This window comes from Neofelis nebulosa, chromosome 1 (assembly GCF_028018385.1).
Source record: "Neofelis nebulosa isolate mNeoNeb1 chromosome 1, mNeoNeb1.pri, whole genome shotgun sequence".
NCBI lineage: Eukaryota > Metazoa > Chordata > Mammalia > Carnivora > Felidae > Neofelis > Neofelis nebulosa.
The window spans coordinates 128,937,907-128,962,156 of NC_080782.1; the positions used below are offsets into that span (position 1 = coordinate 128,937,907).

General features: G+C 37.6%; 1 protein-coding gene across 3 annotated transcripts in view; it reads right to left on the reverse strand.

Moving 5' to 3' along the window:
• SEC24A (SEC24 homolog A, COPII coat complex component) overlaps positions 1–24,250 on the reverse strand; it is a 71,855-nt gene that overhangs the window by 43,194 nt on the left and 4,411 nt on the right. Inside the window, exons 2-4 of one of the 3 annotated variants that reach the window (XM_058736197.1) lie at positions 11,640–11,657; positions 6,865–7,353; positions 1,179–1,349 (exon numbers count right to left, since the gene is read on the reverse strand). In XM_058736197.1, the coding sequence (XP_058592180.1) occupies positions 1,179–1,349; positions 6,865–7,353; positions 11,640–11,657 (678 nt within the window). The remainder of the gene's footprint in view (positions 1–1,178; positions 1,350–6,864; positions 7,354–11,639; positions 11,658–24,250) is intronic. The other 2 variants (XM_058736215.1, XM_058736208.1) reach the window with 2 other exon arrangements.

Here is a 24,250-nt window from a genome sequence, read left to right on the forward strand (position 1 = left end):
ATAAAATAAAAATCTTAGTTTGTCCCTCCCCGCCCCCCAGTTTAAAGACTTAAAAGATAAATGCCAGGGACATCTGCTTATGAAGAATTAAAATCTATTTCTAGGTGCCTCTGCTATTTATGAACTCTAACTCAGGTATAGAAGAAGCTAAAATTAATGAATAGTATCAACCTCTAGCTTCTAAGTACAAAGGTGCTAACTTTAATAATCATTTTAACACCAGATAGTTAAGTTTAATAGTTTCAATAAAATTAGTTAACTTCTTTCCAGTTCTGAAGGCCACCATGAGTTTAGCCATGAGTTGATACTGAAAACCTTGGGAAAAGTGTTTGTAAAAATAAACAAAAACATTTGGCATATTTTTAGTTGGTTAAAATTTTAAATATTTATTGTAGCTCAATTTTAAAAGTTATAATGAGGCAAACAGTGGGACATTATCATTTTGTTACTCATTGTTAACACTATTCTTTTCAAAATATTCACAGGTCAGTCTTTTCCCTACCTATAGTAATAAAAAAGGAAATGCTACAAGAAAAAACAAAAATGATAACATTAATTGTATTCAGTAGTCGGGTATAGTCAACAATTATTCCCCTCTTCTTGTTTTCCTATTTCCACATGTTGCTATTAATGGTTAGGTTATTGCTAAAATCAATTTTCTTACTTGCCAAAATATATTGTTTAAACTAATAACTGAAAACAATGCTTTAAAACACTTTACTATTTATATAAAACTTCAAAATGCTTGCATATTTTACTTTTTATTTAGGTTCATAAATATTTGTTAATACTTAATAGCAGAAATCAAAATACTGCTTCCATGGAAAAAAGCCAATATATTAAAAGAATCATTCTAACACCATGCCCAGAAAAGTGAAAGTTCTCTTCTCGCCTTCCTCTTCCAAAAGGCACCTAACTTTTTAGCCATGATTATTAAAATCTGCATGGCAACAAAAAGGTTAACAGCAGTGGTTCTCAAATGCTAGGCAACAGCCCAGCACAGGGTAGTAGAATTCTAAGGAGCCCTTTTTAAACCCTAAATTCCTGAAGGCCGTCCCTAACCAAAACAACTAGATTTTCTGGAAAAAATATTATCTGAATGCACAGAATTCAAAAAAACATTCACCCTTCCAACCTAAGTCAAAACTTTAGGACTTGACTTGGTTTGCCTTGCTTACCTTCTTGGTTGACAGCTGAATTAAATGAGGGCTGGGGTACACCTCTATGTGATGATTTCTGAGGAGTGAGCACCCTCAATGGGGGTGGTCCTCCAGTTGGAGGGGGCCCAAGAGGAGCTCCTGGTTGAAAAGTGGTAGGCAGAGGTGGATTCACTAAGGGGGGTGCAGAACCTATAGAAATATTGTTTTTTCACAAGTCACTTACGTACTTAAGAAAAAGGGCAAAACAGCCTTTTACCAAATTTGAGTAACTTCTAAATTTACATTTTAATTAAAATCAGTACCAAATTACCAGAAATAGGTTACCTGCTCAGGCTTATGAATTCTTAATTTATATGCATGCTTTACACATTTCCAAGTCTCTTTCACATGCTTCTTAATTTATCAATTATTAAAGTAGTATAAATATAAAATTAGCATCAAATCACTTCAATGCCCTGTTTAATTTTTTATAACCTGGTCATAGAGCTTCAACAAGGTCATGTCAAACATTCTGATAGAAATTAACATGAATGAAATTTTATTAATAACCTATTAATATAGGCCATTCAGTTAATTCAATTAGGTTGACAGCTTTCTAAAACTATAAACTATTGTGGTTATTCTAAATTCTGCAAGTTTTATTTCATTTTGCTTCATTTTAATTGGGCCATAACCTTTCAGAATGGGATTACAAATTTGTACCTTGTTCAATGTTTAGCTAATAATAATAATAAGTAGTTTGCTTTTGGGGCACCCGGGTGGCTCAGTCAGTTGAGCGTCTGACTCTTGATTCTGGCTAAGGTAATGATCTCACAGTTCACTCGGATCGAGTCCCACACTGACAGCATGGAGACTGCTTAGGATTCTCTCTTTCCTTCTCTCTAACTCTTCTCTGCTCTTTCTCTCCCTCTCTCTCTCAAAATAAATATATATTTTTAAAAAAGTAGTTTAGTTTCAATGATGGTTGAAATATACTGTATTAAGAACATTCCGTAGGCTTAAAAATCAGGAAACGATACAAAGTTTATGTATATGCTTTATAAAACACTAAAATCCAAGAGGTTTAAAAGTACTCATCAAACTAGGGCCACCTGGGTGCCTCAGTCGGTTAAGTGTCCAGCTTCAGCTCAGGTCATGATCTCACAGTTTGCGAGTTCCCATGTCAGACTCTGTGCTGACAGCTCAGAGCCTGAAGCCTGCTTCGGATTCTGTGTCTCCCTCTCACTCTGTCCCTCACCCATCCAGGTTTTGTCTCTCTCTGTCTCAAAAATAAATAAAAACATTAAAAAAAAGAAAAAAGTACTCATCAAACAAAACTAAGAATAACATGGTATTTGTTCTTGTATCTCCTTGTATCTCCCTGCCTTGATTTTACCAGTTTTCTATCAGGACAGTAAGTTTTGATAAGTGTAAAAACACTGTCAGTTACTTTTGGGGAAACTCTTCTCCATGATATCAAAAGTTCCATGGGGCGCCTGGGTGGCTCAGTTGGTTAAGCGTCCAACTTCGGCTCAGGTCATGATCTCGCGGTCCGTGAGTTCGAGCCCCGGGTCAGGCTATGTTGCTGACAGCTCAGAGCCTGGAGCCTGTTTCAGATTCTGTGTCTCCCTCTCTCTCTGACCCTCCCCTGTTCATGTTCTGTCTCTCTCTGTCTCAAAAATAAATAAACGTTAAAAAAAATTTTGTTTTTAAAGTTCCAAAACTCATACCACCTGTTCATTCAAGTCAACAACATTGCTCCCACCTGCTCATTTACCAGAGGAGGAACAAAGTCTACAAAGAAGATGAAATATGGCTGGTAAGAATATGATTTAATTTTTTCATTCTAGGACTTTTTTTAATCCTCTGAATTTATAAGTGAAATAGGTAATAAATTTTTGCTAATATTCTACCTGTATTTTGTAAAACCTTGTATTTTTTAACGAGAATAAAGATACCCAGATATGAAAATTTTCTTTGTATTCTTTTTTTTAAATTATTTTGAACATGTATTCATTTTTGAGAAACAGAGACAGAGAGAGAGCACAAGCAGGGAAGGGGCAGAGAGAGAGAGAAAGACACAGAATCCGAAGCAGGCTCCAGGCTCTCAGCTGTCAGCACAGAGCCCAATGAGGGGCTTGAACCCACAAATGTGAGATCATGACCTGAGCCAAAGTCGGACACTTAACTGATTGAGCCACCCAGGCGCCCCCAAATATGAAAATTTTCAATGGTTCTTCAATATTGTTCAAATCTTCAGAGCCAAATGAAAAATGATCGTATTATTGAACCTTGTAGCCCCAACAAGATGAATCAGTGCCCTGCTGACAAGGGAAGACAAAGATTACTGCCATATAACTCCCTTATCAAAGCAACACTGACACATATCCAAGGCAATACAGACAAGTCAAAGGAACAAAAGGACAAGGTACACTACCAACTCAGCATGAGCAAGAATGTATGATATATCTGACCACAAAGAGGTAACAAACTAATGTTTAACAAAATACTAGTAAGCATAGAGATTTTTCATACCTTTAAGGAAAAAAAATTGAAACCACAATATGCTACATTTCATAAAACAGATATTTTGTCAAGCTGAATAATTTTTTAAAGATTTTAAGTAATCTCTAAACCCAATATGGGGCTCAAACTCAGAAACCTGAGATAAGAGTTGCATACTCCACTGATTGAGCCAGCCAGGTGCCCTTAAAACTGAGTAATTATTTTTTTCTTTTAAAGTTTATTCATTTATTTTGACACTGGGGAGGGGAGAGGGAGACAGAACCCCAAGCAGGCCCCACACTGTGAGCACAAAGCCTAATGTGGTGATTGAATCCACAAACCATGAGATCATGATCTGACCCAAAACCAAGGGTCAGACACTCAAATGACTGAGCTATCCAGGTGCCTGACAAACTGAATAATTCTTATTTGTAACACTAATAGCTAGAGTTTTAAAACCTGCCCTTTGAGATCCCTAAAGTTAATGTAAGGATGTTAAAACACAGCCTATTAGAAAAAAAAAGGTCAGAGAAATTTAGTATGTGGGCTAGAAACAATATAACCTAGCCAGAGTTTTGAGATCAGATAATCAGGCACCTATTGCCAATGATGTGTTGAAAAAACAAAGGTAAAAAATGAGGAATTTTTTAGAAATATCTTAAAAAAAAAAAGAGTAGTAATACATTTAAGGTTAATATTCTTAGCTTATATATCCTTCTTTCATTTTATATATATATTTATTTAATTTTATGTTTATTTATTTATTATTACTGATTTTTTTAAGTTTTATTTATTTTTGAGAGACAGAGAGAGACAGAGCATGAGCATGGGAGGAGGAGAGTGAGAGGGAGACAAAGAATCTCAGCACAAAGTCCAACGTGGGGCTCGAACTCACGAGCTGTGAGATCATGATCTGAGCTAAAGCCGGATTATTAACCAAACTGAGCCACCCTGGCACCCCATAAAGTTTATTTATTATTTTGTGAGAAAGAGAGCACATGGGAACAGGGAACACGGGCAGAGAGAACAGGGAAGGGGCAGAGAGAGAGAGAATTTCAAGCAGGCTCCAAGTTATCAGTGCAGAGCCCCATGCGGGGTTCGAATTCATGAACTGTAAGATCATGACCTGAGCCAAAATCAGAACTCAGACATTTAACTGACTGAGCCACTCAGACACCCATTTTCCTTCTCTTATATGGGAACCTTCGTAAGTTTTGACACTTGCTTATGTCTCCTTCACCACATCTGTGGTGTAGCCCTCTACCTGAGGACTTCTGTTATAGACAAAAAAATTTCAGATTATTGATGTCCTTTTTAATGAAAAGCTACACGTACTCTTAAAGTTATCTTTTTTTTTAATTTTTAAAAATGTATTTATTAATTTTGAGAGCAAGAGTGCAAGTGGGGAAGGGGCAAAGAGAGGAGAGAGAACCCCAAGCCGGCTCCACACAGTCAGTACAGAGCCTGACAGGGGGCTCAAACTCATGATCTGCAAGATCATGACCTGAGCCGAAGTCAGAAGGTTAACCGACTGAGCCACCCAGGTGCCCCTTTAACAGGTTTTAAACAATATCCCTTCCCAAACTATTTTCTTGTGGCTTTGGGCAAAGTATGCAAGCCTCACATTTCTTATCTGTAAAAGAGACTGTGTGAAGATTAAATAAGATACCACATATAAAAGTTTGGTAAAGTGCTGGAAAATAATAAATATTCAATAAATGTTTTTAGAATTATCAATAAGGTGAAAATTCATTAATTTCAAGTGACTGACCCTCACTTATGGTGCCAAATGAGTAAGAATAAAAGCAACCAGAAAGATTTGAGTTTTAACAGCAGATCAGATTTCTACAAGGAAACTAATTTCCTAGAAGCAGCTTTAACCTTGATAGGCCAAAATGCAAAATGAGTTCATTGGGGCTGATGACTGACGAGAGGCTAAGAAAAATATTTCCAGGAGCCTGATGAAATGTATGTAGTATACAGACCCAGAAATACATATACAAGGTAATTATTGATATCCCTATCAAAAATCCAGCTGTCTTTTTTGCAAAAATTGACAAGCTAATACTAAAACTCTTATGGAAATGCCAAGGGATGCAGAACAGCCAAAACAGTCTTAAAAAAAAAAAAAAGCAAAGTTAGAGGAGTCATACCTGCCAAATTCAAGGCTTACTATAAAACTATAGTAATCAAATTGATACTGGTATAAAGATAGACATAGATCAACAGAATAGAAATCAGAGTCTAGAAATAAATCTTTACATTTATGATCAATTGATTTTCAATAAGGGGGCCAACAACATTCATTGGAAGAAACAACATTCCTTCCATCAAATAGACCTAGGTTAAATGCAAACCCAGAGGCACAAGAATGAAGTTGAATCCCTACCTAACACCATACACAAAAATTAACTACCAAATTGATCAAAGACCTAAATATAAGGACTAAAACTATAAAACTTTTACAAGAAAACATAGATATAAATCTCTGCCCACTGATTTCTAAAACTGCAGTTCTGCTCAATAACACTCCTCACTAGAAAAGCTACTGTCTGTTCTCACCTACCCCTACAGGACACTACAGTTTCTGGGGACCAAAACTATCTAAGCTACAACAAAAAGATAATCCAAGCTTCTTCAGATCAAGACCAAAGACAGATCAGAGGGATTGAGCTTCCTACACTACAAGATGGAACCCAGTTAATAAAAGTAATGGCAATGGAGTGCCTGGGTGGCTCAGTCAGTTAAGTGTCCGACTTTGGCTCAGGTTATGATCTCACGGCTCGTGAGTTTCAAGTTCCACATTGGGCTCTGTGCTGACAGCTAAGAGCCTGGAGCCTGCTTCAAGCTCTGGGTCTCCCTCCTTCTCTCTCTCTGCCCCTTCCCTGCTCACACTCTGTCTCTCTCTCTCAAAAATAAATAAAAACATTAAAAAAAAAAGTAATGGCAAGTCCTTAAGAAAGTGGTTCTGTATGCATATCTGATTCCCTGAAATATCATGGTTGAAAGAAACACAGAGCATACTTTCAAAGGAAGGAAGCAAATCCATGATTTTAAGTTAACTCAAAGTTTAGAAAAGTAATTTCTTTAAAGATTAACAATGATTTAAAAAACCAATAGTTCTCCATATGGTTTCAGGGCTTGCAATGTTAATTAAAACATCTAAACAAGCAAAATTTTCCCATTTCTACATATGAAGCACTCCTATTAAGAACTTTACCTGATTTTATGAAGCTGTTTTGAAGTGAAGGATCCCCAGAAGAAACATATTGATGAGTTGTCAAATTTGTATTCCCAGTCATAGATTGGGATGATGCACGAGGACAATGGTCTGTCTGGGATCCTGTGGATGGATAGTTATATTGCCAATTTGAAGGTGGTTGTACACTGGCTCCAGGAAGAAAGCTACCAGAAGGCATTGATGTAGCAGCTGCGTTCTGAGAAGTAGGTAGTGGCATTCGGGGAACAGAACCACTGTGGAGTGAAGTTGTCACTGGATTAGAAGCCACAAATGGTCTATAAAGAGTCTGCCCAGGTCCCTGATAATTACTTAAGGGAGAAACAGTCTGAGAACCACCATAGTTAGACTGTCCAGAGACGGGATTCAGAGTCTTTGCTGGTATTAGATGAGGGTAGGATCCTGGAAGCTGAGAATTATATCCTTGGCTCACTGATACTTGTGAAGACATCAGTGTATTTTGGACAGGACCTTCCAATAAGAAGAGAAAAAAATTAGTCTTGCAAACAAAGCAATAAAAATACTTCTAAAAATACAGTGCAACATGTGGTACTCGTACAATTCAACAATAAAAAGACACATAACTCAATTAAAAATGAGCAAAGGATTTAGACATTCAAATATATTTCTAAAGAGATATACAAATGGCCAGTAAGTACATGCAAAAAACACTCAACATTATTAGTCACTAGCGAAATAGAAATCAAAACCACAACAGGATGGCACTGACACCAAGTAAGATGACTAAAATGAAAAGACAGTAAACATTTTAGTGTTAACAAGAATGCAGAGAAACTGGAAGCCTCATACATTGCTAGTGGAAGTGTAAAATGGTGCAACTACAGCAGAAAACATCTTGGCAGTTCCTCAAAGTATTAAACAGTTAATGTATAATCCAGCAATTCCACTCCTACCCTGCATAACTCATACACAAATGTTCATAACACCGTTATTCACAATTGCCAAAAAGTAGAAACAACCCAAATGTTCAGCAACTAATGAACAGATAAACAAAAGGGGTGTATCTATACAATGGAATATTATTTGATCATAAAAGGAATGAAATATTGATGACATTTTTTAACACAGATAAACCTTGAAAACATTAGCTAAGTGAAAGATGCTGGTCACAAAAGGGCATACATACAATGTATGATTCATTTGCATGAAATGTCCAGAATAGGAGAATTCACAGACACAGAGACAGATTTGCGGTTCCCCTGGCTGGGTGGAGGAGGGAATGGGGAATAACTGCTAATGGGAATAAAGTTTCTTTTGAGAATTATAAAATATATTATAAAACTGATAGTACTGATGGAAGCAAAACTCTGTGAATACACTAAAAACCATTGAACTGTACACTTTAAGGCTGTTATATTAAAAAAAAAATCCTGAGAATTATTTCTCCTACCCAGGAATAAACTGTTATTTCTATCCCTAAAATTAGACAATAAAAGGAAATAAGAAAGTTGGCTGCCATGCTGCTTTTCTGCCTGAGCTGTGGGAATGGGATGATCACGGAGGAGGGACAGCGCTGCTAGCACTTTGCCTGCAACACCTGCTGCTACATGTGCAACATCACTCACAAGGTAACAAATCCGAAGTTACTGAGTTCGAGTCCCTCATCGCGCTCTGTGCTGATAGCACGGAGCCTGTTTGGATTTCTCCCTTTCTCTCTCTGCCCCTCCTATGCTCACCTGCTCTCTCTCTCTCTCTCAAAATAAAGAAATAAACTTAAAAAAAAATTTAAGTTTAAAAAAGAATATTAAGAGAAAAAGGAAGTTATAAAAAAAAAAGGTAAGATACCTTCTTATAAACCTTTTTATTATGAAAATTTTCAAACATACACAAAAATGTAACACCCTTTATGCAGATTCCTACAAATACAAAATAAAATGACTAGAATCACATTTGATGTATGTATTAGTTTTAGGTAGCTTGATATTGTTATGATAGAAAGTTTTTCCATTTACAAACATGGTATATCTCTACATTTATTCAAACATGTATCTTCCAACTATATTTCATGTTTTTTTCATAAAGATGTTGTAACTTATTTAAACTAAACCTAGCTAGGGGCACCTGGGTGGTTCAGTTAGTTAAGCATTGGACTCTTGATTTCAGCTCATTCATGATCTCACCATCATGAGACCGAGCCCTGCATCACCTCCACACTGAGCATGGAGCCTGCTTAAGATTCTCTCTCTCTCCCTCTGTCCCTCCCCCATGTGCACATGCACGCACTCTATCTCCACTCCCAAAAAAAGAGGAAAAAAAAAGAAACTAAATTTAGCTAATTTGCTACTAAATATTTTTTACCTCGTAAATAGTTATGATAGAATATTTTATTTTCTTATTAGTTAAAATGCTATTGATTTTTCAAAGTACCATAAACACCCAATTATAAGGTGAGATTTTTCCTTAAAACTTATTTCTCAAAACAGAAGTCATCTTATATGAGTCTCTACAAAGGTTCTCATTGTACAAAAATGTTTTATCCTAGTGGATTAATACTATTTATCAAACTGTGAGTAGCAATATATTAAATGACTTATAAAATCAATGAGTTACAAACTATCCTTTTTGTCATCAAACAGAAGACATTAGTTAAGAATGGCAAATATAGGGGCGCCTGGGTGGCTTAGTCAGTTGAGCATCTGACTCTTGGTTTCAGCTCGGGTCATGATCTCACAGTTTCACGAGTTCAGACCCCATATCAAGCTCTGCTGGCAGCTGGGAGCCTGCTGGAATTCTCCCTTTCCCTTTCCCTCTCTCTCTGTCTCTCCCCCACTCACGCTGTCTCTCTCTCAAAATAAATAAATAAATTAAAAAAAAAAAAAGAATGGCAAACATCACAGTACATTACATGTAATTAAAGACAAATATTGTGGTTTCATTTATATATATATACATATATATATATATATATATGTATATATATATAGTCACTACTTAAAATGTATTTTTTTATTGTAGATCACAGTTAAAGTCTGAAAAGCACTTGACCAACTGATACTTTTGCAGCAACGCTTATCCCTCTATAATTTATTCCCTGCACATCGTATTACCTTTTTAAAACATGGATCGTATCAACTTCCCTGCTCAAAACTTCCAAAGTCCTTATCTTAGCTTGTTGGACCTTCTATGTCCCTGGCTTCCTTTCTGGTCTCATTTCCTATTTCCTTTTTTAAAAAATACTGGACATTGATTTTATTTTAATAAAACACTGCCAGGATAATACATATGTTCTTTCTGATCTGGAAGTAAAGTATCCTGTATCCCTTTGATTCTGTTTGTTTCTTACTTGCTCTCTAAGCAAATTTGAACATAAAGTTCAATTTTTCTGTAAGGTTAGGTTTAACATAAAGTATGCCAACTCAGACAAGAAAGTCTTGAGCCACAGACAAGTGGCTTGAGCCACAGATTCACTACATCCATATTTGTTATGTTAATCAAGTATGGTTCTTCTCTCATTAAGGCCCTTCCACTCCCAAATTGATTTTACTATTAGTTAATAATATTTGTTTATCTATATAGGCCAAGGAGTCTTTTTATCTGATATCTCTAACTCAGAAGAGGTGGCTATATGTATGTTGTTCTTAACAACTTGGAGCAGATTAGCGGTTGCAAACATATGCCTTTACAATTCTACCTTGTAACAGTTTACCATACAATATAAAATGGCTTAATGAATAATTTTCAGTAAAGACTGAAAGTTCCTCTTTAAATATGCATTTACAATGAAAATCCTCATCTTTGAGTCTAATAAATGCATATGGTAAAGGCACTCTGTCAGCTGACTTCAATTAACACATTTAATAGCCAAAGACCATTAGTCTCAAAATAATAAATATTTTAAATAAATAAACAAACAAATAAACCGTACATATGCAGAGCACCCAGCTGGCTCAGTCAGTAGAGCATGTGACTCTTGATCTCAGGATCGTGAGTTTGTGTTCCACACTGGGCACAGAGATTATTTTAAAAATAAATAAATAAACTGTGCATATGTATTTTATATAAAGTGTAAGTGTGTTTCACAATAAGCATTTTAAAATCAAAAAGTGCATTAAAGGGGTGCCTGGGTGACTCAGTTGGTTGAGCATCCAACACTTGATTTTGGCTCGGCTCATGATCCAAGGGTCATGTGATCAAGCCCCTCATCGAGCTCCGTGCTGAGCAGGGAGCATGCTTGAGATTCTCTCTCTCTCTCTCTCTCTCTCTCTCTCTCTCTCTGCTCCTCTCACCCACTCATGCTCTCTTTCTAAAATAAACAAAAAAAGGCTTTAAAAAAAGTGCATTAAAGATTTTAAATAAAATGATTTCATAAGTATAGAAGGAAAAAATGAATGTTTCTAATATATAGTATTTAAATTTTTTCCTTACATATATCTTTTTTTAATGTTTATTTATGAGAGTGCGCATGCACATGTGTGCAAGAGTGGGTCCCAATATGGGGCTTGAATCCACGAACCATGAAATCATGACCTGAGCCAAAGTCAGATGCTGAACAGACTGAGCCACCCAGATGCCCCTCCTTACATATACAGTAAAACCATAATTCATTCCAGAAACATGCTTGTAATCCAAAGCACTTGTATATCAAAGCAAATTTCCTCATAAGAAATCATGGAAACTCACATGAATTGTTCCACAACCCAAAAATATTCACATAAAAATGATTACAATACTGTAATATGATACAAAATAATAAATTCAAAATATAAAGAAAAATAAACAAATTAACCTGCACTTACCTTTGAAAACCTTCGTGGCTGGTGTGAGGGAGACAAGAGAGAGGAGGAGGGTTATTGTGTAGGATGACTTTCACTATCACTAATGGAATCACTGCTGTCTACTGGTAATTCAATGTAATCTTTTTCATTTTGTGCAACTTTAACAAGGAACCTATCCAATGACATTTGCTTTTGCCTCCTTTTGAGAACTTTATGGAAATGTGACATTGCATCGATGATCATCCACTCCCACAGCAAGAGAGATAGAGAGGGGGAACCATTGGCTCAGTTGTGATCATGTGACATTTGGTGTCTTGTACCACTAGTATTGCAAGACATCACTCGTTTATCAAGTTACAATTTATCAGAAATGTTTGCTCATCTTGTGGAACGCTCGCTCACAGAACAAGCTACTCGCAATCCAAGGTTTTACTGTATATCTTTTAAATACAAAGTTTAAAGATGCATATGTTAATAAAATAAAACACCAAATACCACAAATAGTCATTTGTTTATTTCATACATACCCCTAGAATTTCATACTTCAAAGTGAGCTGAAGAAAAATGAAGAGGGGAAAATTTTCTCATTGGGAAAATGGAGAATTGCCTTTTCGGAGGATCACTTTATATTTAAGCATATATATAACATTTCATACCATAGGATACCAAATAGATTAAATTTTGTCAAAATATCATCTTAACTTCTTTGAACACAAAACTAAATCTGTCACCCTGCACAGTGTGGCACCATTCTGACTCAAATATGTGATTTGGTTCCCTTTTACTTAACTGCTAAATTACAAGGTCGGGGATTTAGGAGATCAGAAAATCCAAAACCATCACAATCATAGTCATCTTTCCAAATAAGAAAACAAAACAAAAGAAACAAAAACACTGGGACCAGAAGGAACAGTTAAACCAATCCATTTAGTCCTGGCTCTTATCAGGGCACTGTCTCCAATAAGAACATTTCTGGTTAATTTCTGGACCTTTCTATTTACATTTAGCGTTTTTGTTTTGTTTTTTTTTTTACTGATCTCTATATTAAGACCCCAAAGAAAGCAACAGATTTATAAATGTGCATATGCCATGGTAATCCAATGCAAAAGTACTTAAAGTATTCAAATGGTGACCTTTTAGGCCTGGAATCATTTTAAGATAAGACAAAAAAAAAAATTGGCCATAGGGGAAAGGCCACGGTTCAAAGGTACCACCAATGAGAAGTCACCAATGGGAATGCTAAATATATTCATGAAAAGCAGCTAAATATGTTACTTATCTGATTATTTACACAGGTTTTAAAAGGTTTCATTTTCCTGAATTTTATCCCCTCAATGTTTATAGAACCCATTTATATAGCCATCTTGAATGCTTCTTGAACAACACATGAGGTAAGGGAAGAGTGAAAAGTATAAATAAGCAACTTATCTCTGGCTGATCTCTGAAACATCAAAACAGAGAAATATGTTGTGGGAAATTAACTAGTTTGATTTCTAAGAATACTATGCTTATATATACATGATTTATCAAACACTAATAAATGAATTACAGAATGTACATATTCCATTTTAAAAATATTTACTTACTTACGTATTTAATTATTTATTTATTCACTTACTTACTTATGTAATCTCTACACCCAACGTGGGACTGGAACTCATGATCCTGAGATCAAGAGTCACATGTTCTCCAGACTGAGCCAGCCCCTCCTTTTTAACTATTTATTTTAGGGGGCACCTGAGTGGCTCAGTTCAGCTGAATGTCTGACTCTTGATTTCAGCTCTGTTCATGATCCCAGGGTCCTGGGATCAAGTCCCCCATTGGGCTCCGCACTGAGCATAGAGCCTGCTTAGGATTCTCTCTCTCTCTCTCTCTGCCTGCCTCTCCCCCACCTCAAATAATTAAATAAATAAAAGTTATTTATTTTAAATTTTTTTTTTTTTTAATTTATTTTTGGGACAGAGAGAGACAGAGCCTGAACGGGGGAGGGGCAGAGAGAGAGGGAGACACAGAATCAGAAACAGGCTCCAGGCTCCGAGCCATCAGCCCAGAGCCTGACGCGGGGCTCGAACAGACCGCGAGATCGTGACCTGGCTGAAGTCGGACGCTTAACCGACTGCGCCACCCAGGCGCCCCTAAAAGTTATTTATTTTAGAACGTGCATATTCCAAAGGACTCTCAAGATTCTGGACCCTGCAAAACTTCGGGCTAAGAGCAGCAAAGTAACCTGTCCCAAATCACACCAAAAGTCCACACAGTTCACTGAAGCCCTAGTCATTTTCTATATAGTCTAACTCCACAGTGTAGTGCATATTCAATCTCTAAGATATAAAAAACTATCTAAAAAAATGTTATAACTCCTACACAATCAACTTCCTGATAGTACAAGGTCACTCTATATGAAATGTATATGGAAAGAGGCATTATAAAGTAGTAATTAAGAGCACAAACTGGGAAAAAATGTCCAAGAGTAAATTCTGGCCTTGACTTTTACTAAGTGTCCTTGAGCAAGATTTTTTTTTTTTTTTAACGTTTATTTATTTTTGAGACAGAGAGAGACAGAGCATGAACAGGGGAGGAGCAGACAGAGAGGGAGACACAGGATCTGAAACAGGCACCAGGCTCTGAGCTGTCAGCACAGAGCCTGACGCGGGGCTCGAACTCACGGACCGTGAGATCATGACCTGAGCCGAAGTCGGACGCTTAACCGACCAAGCCACCCAGGCGCACCACAAGATATTTATTTAACCTTTCTAGACTTACTTTCCTCATCTATAAAACAGGAAGAGTAAAAGCAGCTAAATTATAGCATTCATGTGTATAGTAGGAAGAAAAATGACCCCCCAAATATGTCTATATCATAATCCCTAGGATGTGTAAATAGGTTACATGCCAAAAAACAATTTAAGATAGGAGACAGAATTAAGGTGGCTAAGCAGCGGCTGGGTGGCTCAGCTGGTGAAGCATCAGACTCTGGGTTTTACCTCAGGTCATCATGATCTCATGGTTCATGAGTTTGAACCCGGCATCTGGCTCTATGCTGACAGTGTAGGGACTGCTTAGGGTTCTCTCTCTCTCCCCCTCCCTCTCTGTCCCCCCCCTGCTCATGTGCTCCCCGTATCTCTCTCAAAATAAATAAATAAACTTTAAAGAAAAGAAAAGAACTAAGGCTGCTGATCAAGTGACCTTGAGATAGGAAGATTATTTGAGACTATTTGGGTGGCCCCAATGTAATCACAAGGGTGAAAGAGGAAGGCAGGAGTCAGGGTCAGAATGATACTATATGGAGAAAGACTTGACAGGGCATCAGTGGCTTTAAAGATGGTAGGGGGCATGAGTCAAGGATCAAGGACAGCCTCCAGAAGTTGGAAAAGACAAAACATTTTCTGATAAGGAATGCAGCCCTGATGTACTACTTCAGGTTTCTGACCTTCACAACTATGACAATTTTGTGTTGTTTTAAGCCACCAAATTTGTGGTAATGTTACAGCAACAATAAAATTTAATACAATGTAAGAATGAGATTTCTATGAAACATTTATGATGTTTCTCATACAATTAGTATAAAATAAATGCTTGCTCTTTTCATTTAAGAAACATGTATTTGTGTCCTTAACGCTGCAACACTCACCTTAAATCTGTTACCAATAAACCAAATAGTTTCATCTAAACTAATCTTGTTTTTCCAGTCTTTCATTTAAAGACTGATGCTATACTTAGGCTAATTATTCATTTTATGTCAAATGGTTAACAATATTCTATTAATTCCCTCATTGAAAAGACATATTTTACCAAATATCTTTGGAGGAAACAAAGGTAAGGTCCACTCCAACCCTGCCCTCAAGGAGCTCACCATCCACATTGGAAGACAAAGAACCAGGCAAGGGCAACAGAAAATGATGTGATAGTGGCAACTTCAGGACACTATGAGAGCACAAGGAAGCAGCGCTTGGGCTATACTGAAGGCAGAAAGGTAACAAAGATGGTTTCCTGAGGAAGACAAGTTTCAGCTAAGATCTTTTTTTTTTTTTTTTTTTTTTTAACATTTATTTATTATTGAGAGACAGAGAGAGAGCATGAGCATGGGAGGAGCAGAGAGGAGACACAGAATACAAAGCAGGCTCCAGGCTCTGAGCTGTCAGCACAGAGCCCGATGCAGGGCTTGAACTCACAAACTGCGAGATCATGACCTGAGTCTTAATCGGACGCTTAACCAACTGAGCCACCCAGGCGCCCCTCAGCTAAGATCTTAAGAGATCATCGAAGTTAGTTCCAGGAAAAAGAGTGCCAAGAGTGTTTCCAGAGGGACTCCTGGGTGGCTCAGTAGGTGAAGCATCCAACTTTAGCTCAGGTCATGATCTCATGGTTCATGAGTTTGAGCCCTGTGTCAGGCTCTGCGCTGACACTGCAGAGCCTGCTAAGGATTGTTTCTCTCTCCCTCTCCCTGCCCCTCTCGTCACTCCTCCCCGCCCCCTGCCTTCTCAATAATTAATCAACTAAGTAAATAAATAAATAAATAAAATAATTTTTAGAAAATAGTGTTTCCAGAAAAGGGAGCAACATGTGTAACAGCCTGTGGTCATGAAAGGGCATTGTGAAAGAAGTTCAGTCTGCCAGAACAAAAGTCAAGTGACTGAGTCAAATGTCTAAAGTGAAACAGGAGTTTAAACTACACCCTCAAAGAGTTTGGATTTGAGCCTAAAGGCAATGGGGAGCTTTGGAAAGGCTACCAGTGGGACAGTATAAATGTGCACATAAAAGAACCTCTTGGAGATTAGAGGAGAAATAAGAGATTGAAAGGAGTCTACAGCTGTAGTCCAGGCAAGAAATGATTGACTAAACAGCAGCAGTGGGAATACAGAGATGTTTGACTCAATAAAAACATTTGTAAAAAGTTAATTCATAAGCACATTGTGGGTCATGCGAATAGAAACAGACATCTCACAGCCTAGACTTATCACAAGATTTCATGGCCCACTTCATATTTTTATTTACTGTTTTATCATCGGCTAATGTTGAAAGGTCTTTAAGTCAAGTAAAAGCCATGCATCATCAAAATGCACAAAATAAGGGGGGCCTGGGTGGCTCAGTTAGAAGAGCATGTGACTTTTGATCTTGGGGTTGTGAGTTCAAGCCCCCCTCTGGGCCTAGAGCTTACTTAAAAGGATTTAAGCCAGTTAAGCATCTGACTTCCACTCAGGTCATGATCTCACGGGTTAGTGAGTTCAAGTCCCGCATCGAGTGAGCTCCTGCCCACTTAAGGTGAGCCCCACTTCTCTCACTGCCTCTCATGAGATTCTCTCTCCATCCATGCTCACTTGTGCCCTCTCCTCAATTAAAAAAAAAAGGATTTTAATATTTTAATTCTGAAGTCATTAATAAACTAAGTAACCCATCAAAATAATAGATTAGGGATTATGAATGGGTCCAGAACACCCCACTGTGGCATACAAGTTATTTTGAGCAAAGGGCATGAGTTGCTGAAATCTTTTTTTTAATGTTTTTAAAATTTTTTTTTTAATATTTGTTTTAGTTTTCAGAGAAAGAGCACAAGCGGGGGAGGGGCACAGAGAGAAGGAGACACAGAATCCAAAGCAGACTCCAGGCTCTATACTGTCAGCACAAAACCTGACACGGGGCTTAAACCCACAAACTCCGAAATCATGACCTGAAGTCAGATACTCAACAGAGTCACCCAGGTGCCCCAATGTTTGCTTATTTTTGAGAAAGATAGAATATGAATGAGGAAGGGGCAGAGAGAGAGGGAGACAGAGATTCTGAACTGGGCTCTGTGCTGACAGCAGAGAGCCGGACTCAAGACTGGAACTTGCGGCAAGATCATGACCTGAGCTGAAGCTGGATGTTTAACCGAGTGAGCCACCCAGGCGCCCCTTCCTGAAATCTCTTATTCACCTAAATGCAGAGTCTCCCAAAAGAACTCTAAGGAATTCAATTATCATAAATCTCCAACCCAGGAACAACCAGAAATGATGGACTCTTATCACGTGATGAGAAGTCTCCACACCACCCCTAAACATGCATTGTCACAGAACTACCAAATTTCCCATGTATTCTACTAAGGTCCCATTTATCTTTCCTAAAATCATTTGTTTTCCCATAAGCACCCTTCTCTCTCTCCCCTTCCCCTATTAAGATGATACATAAGTCCTAAAGTCTATTTATTTGCCTCCTTGAGTCACATTTTTGTAAACTCTCATGATACATATGAAAATTATGTCTCTTCTCTTGTTGATCTGTCTCTTGCCACTTTAATTCACAGGCCCCCAAACACCAAAACTAACAGGGTAGAAAGAAAATTCTTCCTCACTGACAAGTGAAAATAAGTCTCATCTTTAAAAAGAAAAAAGAGGGGTGCCTGGGTGGCTCAGTCAGTTAAGTGTCTGACTTCAGCTCAGGTCATGATTTCATGGTTTGTGGGTTAGAACCGTGCATGGGGCTCTGGGCTCACAGCTCAAAGCCTGGACCTTGCTTCGGATTGTGTCTCCCTCTCTCTCTGCCCCTTCGCCACTCATGCTCTCTCTCTTTCAAAAATAAATAAACCTTAAAAACATTAAAAAACAAAAAGTAAATGAAAGAAAAGAAAAAGAGAAAAACAGTGACTATGATAATCATGCAAATGATGTTCCAACATGTTCAAAATAAAAACAATCCAATCAATTTTGGCTTCAGTCAAACATAACCCATCACATTACTTAATGTTTTAACTTTGAACTGTACTGCTTTTGTAGATGTTTTTATTTTAATTTGTTTAGGTTTTACATTGCACTCCAGCTATTAACATATGAAATTTATGGCTAGTTTTGTGTTTGCATATACATTTTATAAAAAATAATTTAACATTTGGGCTGCAAAGAAATGTTTAATACCTGTACATTACTTAAGTTTTAAAAAACTGAAGAAATAGAACTGATAGGATTTGACGTGGAACTGAATATGTGAACTGATGTGAACTGAAAAGGGGAAGCAATCAAGTTTAACTCTCCAGATTCTAACCTGAACAACTCCGTGGATGACAGTGCCATTCACTGGATAGAAGGAGAAGAAAAGAATTGGAGAAGGCAGAGAATAGCAAAAGGAAGAGGGGCTGGAAAATTAAACATACTTGCTGAGAATGCAAGCTGGTGCAGCCACTCTGGAAAACAATATGGAGATTCCTCAAAAAATTAAAAATAGAAGTACCCTATGACCCAGCAATTGCACTACTAGGTATTTATCCAAGGGATACAGGTGTGCTGTTTCGAAGGGACACATGCACCCCAATGTTTATAGCAGCACTATCAACAATAGCCAAAGTATGGAAAGAACCCCAAATGTCCATTGATGGCTGAACGGATAAAGAAGATGTGGTATATCTATACAATGGGGTATTACTCGGCAATAAAAAGGAATGAAATCTTGCCATTTGCAACTACGTGAATGGAACTGGAGGGTATTATGCTAAGTGAAATTAGTCAGAGAAAGACAAATATCATATGACTTCACTCATGAGCACTTTCAAAGACAAAACAAGTGAACACAAGGAAAGGGAAACAAAAATAATATAAAAACAGGGAGGGGCGCCTGGGTGGCGCAGTCGGTTAAGCGTCCGACTTCAGCCAGGTCACGATCTCGCGGTCCGTGAGTTCGAGCCCCGCGTCAGGCTCTGGGCTGATGGCTCAGAGCCTGGAGCCTGTTTCCGATTCTGTGTCTCCCTCTCTCTGGCCCTCCCCCGTTCATGCTATGTCTCTCTCTGTCCCAAAAATAAAAATAAAAAACGTTGAAAAAAAAAAAATTTTTAAAAAAAAAACAGGGAGGGGGACAAAGCATAAGAGACTCTTAAATATGGAGAACAAACAGAGGGTTACTGGAGGGGGTTGGTATGGGGGATGGGCTAAATGGGTAAGGGGCATAATCCATGAAATCCATGAAATCATTGTTGCACTATATGCTAACTAATTTGGATATAAATTTAAAAAAATAAAATTAAAAAAATAATAAATAAATAAAAACATACTTTCAGTTGGTACCAAGAAATCCAAGCACAGAGGTACAACAGAAAGACAGCTATTTGCAGCCAAAGAGATGGGTTTCAGCTTATGATATAACTTTGGTAATCACTGGCATATGCATAACATTTGATACCATGGGAATTAATGATATCCAGAGAGTATATATAGAGTAAGGAAAGAAGAAACCCAGCCACAGAAATTATGTGAAATAATATTTGTTATTTTCTTGAAGACTTTAAGTTCATTTATTTACTTTTTTAGCATAATCTCTACACTGAGCGTAGGGCTCAAACTCAAAACTCTGAGATCAAAAGTCACATGCTGTACTGAGTCACCCAGGCACCCTTATTGTTATATATTTTTAAAAAGCAAGAAAGAAAAAGAAGAGAACCAGGTCAGAACCCTGAGGAACACCAACATTTAAGAAAGAGAAGAGGGGCACCTGAGTGGTTCAGGTGGTTAGGCATCTGACTCCTGATTTTAGCTCAGATCATGCTCTCATGGTTCTTGAGATGAGCCCCTCAACAACTTGCTGACAGCACGGAGCCTACTTTGCATTCTCTCTCCTCTCTGCCCCTCCCCACCCACATGTGTGCTTTCTCTCTCTCAAAATATGTAAACTTAAAAAATTAAAAAAAAAAAAAGAGAGACCGAAGGAAAAGGCAATCAAAAAAGGTGGAAATATTGAGAATATTACTGTTAAAAAAGTAGCAAACAAACCAGAAGGGTCTGAAATGAAAACAAGTAGTGGTAAAGGTTATCAGTTGCTGCTTGAAAAATACAATGAGAATTGAAAAAACATTTTTTGTACTTAGTAACCAAAAAGTCCTTTGTGGCCTTGTTTAGGGTTGTTTTGGGATGCGTGTGGAAGTAGAAGCCAAATTCAGAGAGGGTAAACAGGCAAAGAACCAAACAAGAGATGAAAACAAAACCAGATGAGGGGCGCCTGGGTGGCTCAGTCGGTTAAGCGTCCAGCTTCAGCTCAGGTCATGATCTTGCAGTCCATGCGTTCGAGCCCCACGTCAGGCCCTGTGCTGACAGCTTGGAGCCTGAAGCCTGCTTCAGATTCTGTGTCTCCTCTCTCTGTCCCTCCCCCACTCAGGCTCTGTCTCTATCTCAAAAATAAATAAAAACATTAAAAAAAAAAAAGTACTCATCAAACAAAACTAAGAATAACATGGTATTTGTTCTTGTATCTCCCAGTATCTCCCTGCCCTGATTTTACCAGTTTTCTATCAGGACACTAAGTTTTGATAAGTGTAAAAACACTGTCAGTTACTTTTGGGGAAACTCTTCTCCATGATATCAAAAGTTCCATGGGGTGCCTGGGTGGCTCAGTTGGTTAAGCATCCAACTTCGGCTCAGGTTATGATCTCGCGGTCCGTGAGTTCGAGCCCCGTGTCGGGCTCTGTGGTGACAGATCAGAGCCTGAAGCCTGTTTCAGATTCTGTGTTTCCCTCTCTCTCTGTCCCTCCCCCACTCATGCTCTGTCTCTCTCACTCTCAAAAATGAATAAATGTTAAAAAAAAAAAGAAGAAGAAAATAAAAGCAAATGACCACTTCTCAATTACCCAAACAGCAGCTTCAGAATCAAAGTGATCATAGGTTCCACCTTTATAAATTCCTAGTGTACTCAATGGGATCCCAGAATCTGCATTAGTAAAACTTCCATGTAGTCATGGTTCTCAGGTACTTCAGAATGAAACTTTATAAAGTTTAAAAACCACTGATTTGAAAAATTATTGATACATGATTATTCGTGAAATCTAGCATGCAAAAACTGAGATACTTCTGCATACTATCCCAATGAATGCTAAGCAAATTATAATTTTAAAAGTTTCTTCAAGAAAGCCTACTCAACAGTCACAAAAGCACACTGAATAAACTACCCCTTTCATGCAAATTTAATAGTAAGAAGAAGAGATGTAGTCCGTCATGGTTTCCCCTCAAATTTCAGGTAAGAAAAAGACTTACGATCTTTGTATTCTTAAGCAATTCATTCATTAATCCATTCAGTAAATACATATGGAGCTAATATTTACCAAGGACAGTTTATACTTTCCACCTATCATACATGAATCCAACTTAATGACCAATTCAAATTATTTCACGTAAGTATAAAAAAAAGAGAAAAGTAACCAAGTATTCAAAAATATCACATTTTAGTGGGGCCTGAATAGCTCAGTCAATTGAGCATCCAACTCCTGATTTCAGCTCAGGTCATGATCCCAGGGTCGTGGAATTGAGCCTTGCCTTGGGCTCTGTACTGAGCATGGAGCCTTAAGATTCTCATTCTCTCTCCCTCTCTCTCTGTGTCCCGCTCCGGCACTCACTCTCACTTGCATCTCTAAAATTAAAAAAAAGAGGGGGTGTCTGAGTGGCTCAGTCGGTTAAGCGTCTGACTTTGGCTCAGGTCATGATCTCATGGTTTGTGGGTTCAAGCCCCGCGTTGGGCTCTGTGCCAATAGCTTTGGATTCTGTGTCTCCCTCTCTCTCTGCCCCTCCCCCACTCACACTGTCTCTCTCTTGCTCTCTCTCTCTCAATGTTAAAAAAAAAAATTAAACAAAAAATAAAACTAAATTTTAAAAATCATTAAAAAAATCACATTTTAGATAGCAATACATTTCTTAAACCTTGAAAAGTTCCTTTTTTGTGTGTATGTTTTTTTTTTTTTTTTTTTAGACTCTATTTATCTATTTTGAGAAAGAGAGTGCACAAGCAGGGGGAGGAACAGAGAAAGAGGGAGAGAGAATCACAAGCAGTCTCGGCCCTGTTGGCACAGAGTTTGATGCAGGGCTTGAACTCACGAATAGTGATATCACGACCCGAGCCATAATCAAGAGTCAAATGCTTAACTAAATGAGCCACCCAGCTGTCCCAGGTGTATATGCTTTTAAATACAACAGGTTTGAAGGGAAAATTTTTTGATTCATCACGTCACCCCACACATCAAAATATATTCTGATCACTTAAAGAGCTGACCAACTGAAACTACAAGTGCAACAAATGGATGCCATTGAATGAATACAACTTGTGGGTCAGTCACTAAAAATAAGGGAAACAGTGGAAAGAGAAAAGCAAATGAAGGAATTTAAGCGGGGGGAGGCTCAATTTCAGGATCTAGAAGACATTTATGAAATGTGATGCTGAAATAGTCAAAGAAATTGACTATATACTAACAAAAGGTAAGGGTCAGGTCATATATTAATTATAATCCAAAAGAAAATAAACTAGGTGGAAGGTTTAAAAAATATCAGCAAATACTTACAATTATATGCATCCACCTACACCAAGAAATACAAGAAAATGTTCTGATCCTTGATTGAGAATCTAATTCAAGATGCTAGGTCCTGGGATTCAGAGATAACAAACCAGATAAACTGAGTAACAGTAGTTAAATGAGACCTCCTAGGTTTGAAGCTAGGATCCACAATTTATTATCTGTGTGACTTTGAACTAGTTCCTTGCCCACTCATTACAGTTTCCTCGTCTGTAATGAGACCTCCTAGGTTTGAAGCTAGGATCCACAATTTATTATCTGTGTGACTTTGAACTAGTTCCTTGCCCACTCATTACAGTTTCCTCGTCAGTACATAACAGTTCTTACTCCATAGGGCTGTTGTGAGGATTAAATGAGATGACGCAGATAATGCAACCTAGCACTGGGCATGGAGTAAGTAAACAATAAATGTTAATTCTTATGGTTACAATTGTCTTTCAGGAACTTCCAGTCCATCAGCAGAGAAAAACAAGAAGTTCAACACCTTAAGTTTTCATAGACATATACAAAGACTTTATGGAAGTCCAAAGTTACTGCCCCCCACTGAAAACATGAAAGGGCCACAACAATCATTGCTACAGACCACATACCAATTTTATTCATAGCATGGTTTAATCATGACTAAAGACTTCTTATATCAAGTACACAGGCATAAACATGGTTTACATCAGAGTGAAACTAAAAAACATCTACATTTCCATCATGCCTACAATACAGATAGGAGCACAAGTCTTAGCATTTAAATTGATGACCAAACAATACCAGCCCCGCCCCAGCAAAATTCTATTATTTTAACTGATAATGTTGTAAAAAAAAAAAAAAAATCCATGGAAAAATTCACCAGAAAAGGAGTTGGAATTAAGCTCTAATCTTATACTAAGTGAATACGGATTTAGTGACTTAAATTGCAAAATACCCAATTCTCAAACTTTCATTCAATAAAACTGGTTAATTTCTAATATGCTAGACACCATGTGGAGAGCTAGAGAAAGGATGATGTGCAAAAGCAGATAAATATCCTTGTTATCACAGGATTCACAGTCTAGCAGGCAGACAGATGTTATTTTATAAAATAACAATACAACAGGAAATCTGGGTGGGACAGAGAAGGGCAAATATCCTTCTCACCTTTAATCTACATGGGAAAAAGTGATTATTACATAAATATTGCAACACATAAAATTAATAAAACTGCATAAAATTAATAAAACTTGCTTGCCTTAGCAAGCTGACCCAAATAGTCAATTAAACTGCTAATTAAAAGTGGGAGTCAGGGGCGCCTAAGTGCATCGGTCAGTTAAGCGTTGGACTCTTGGTTTTGGCTCAGGTCATGATCTCACAG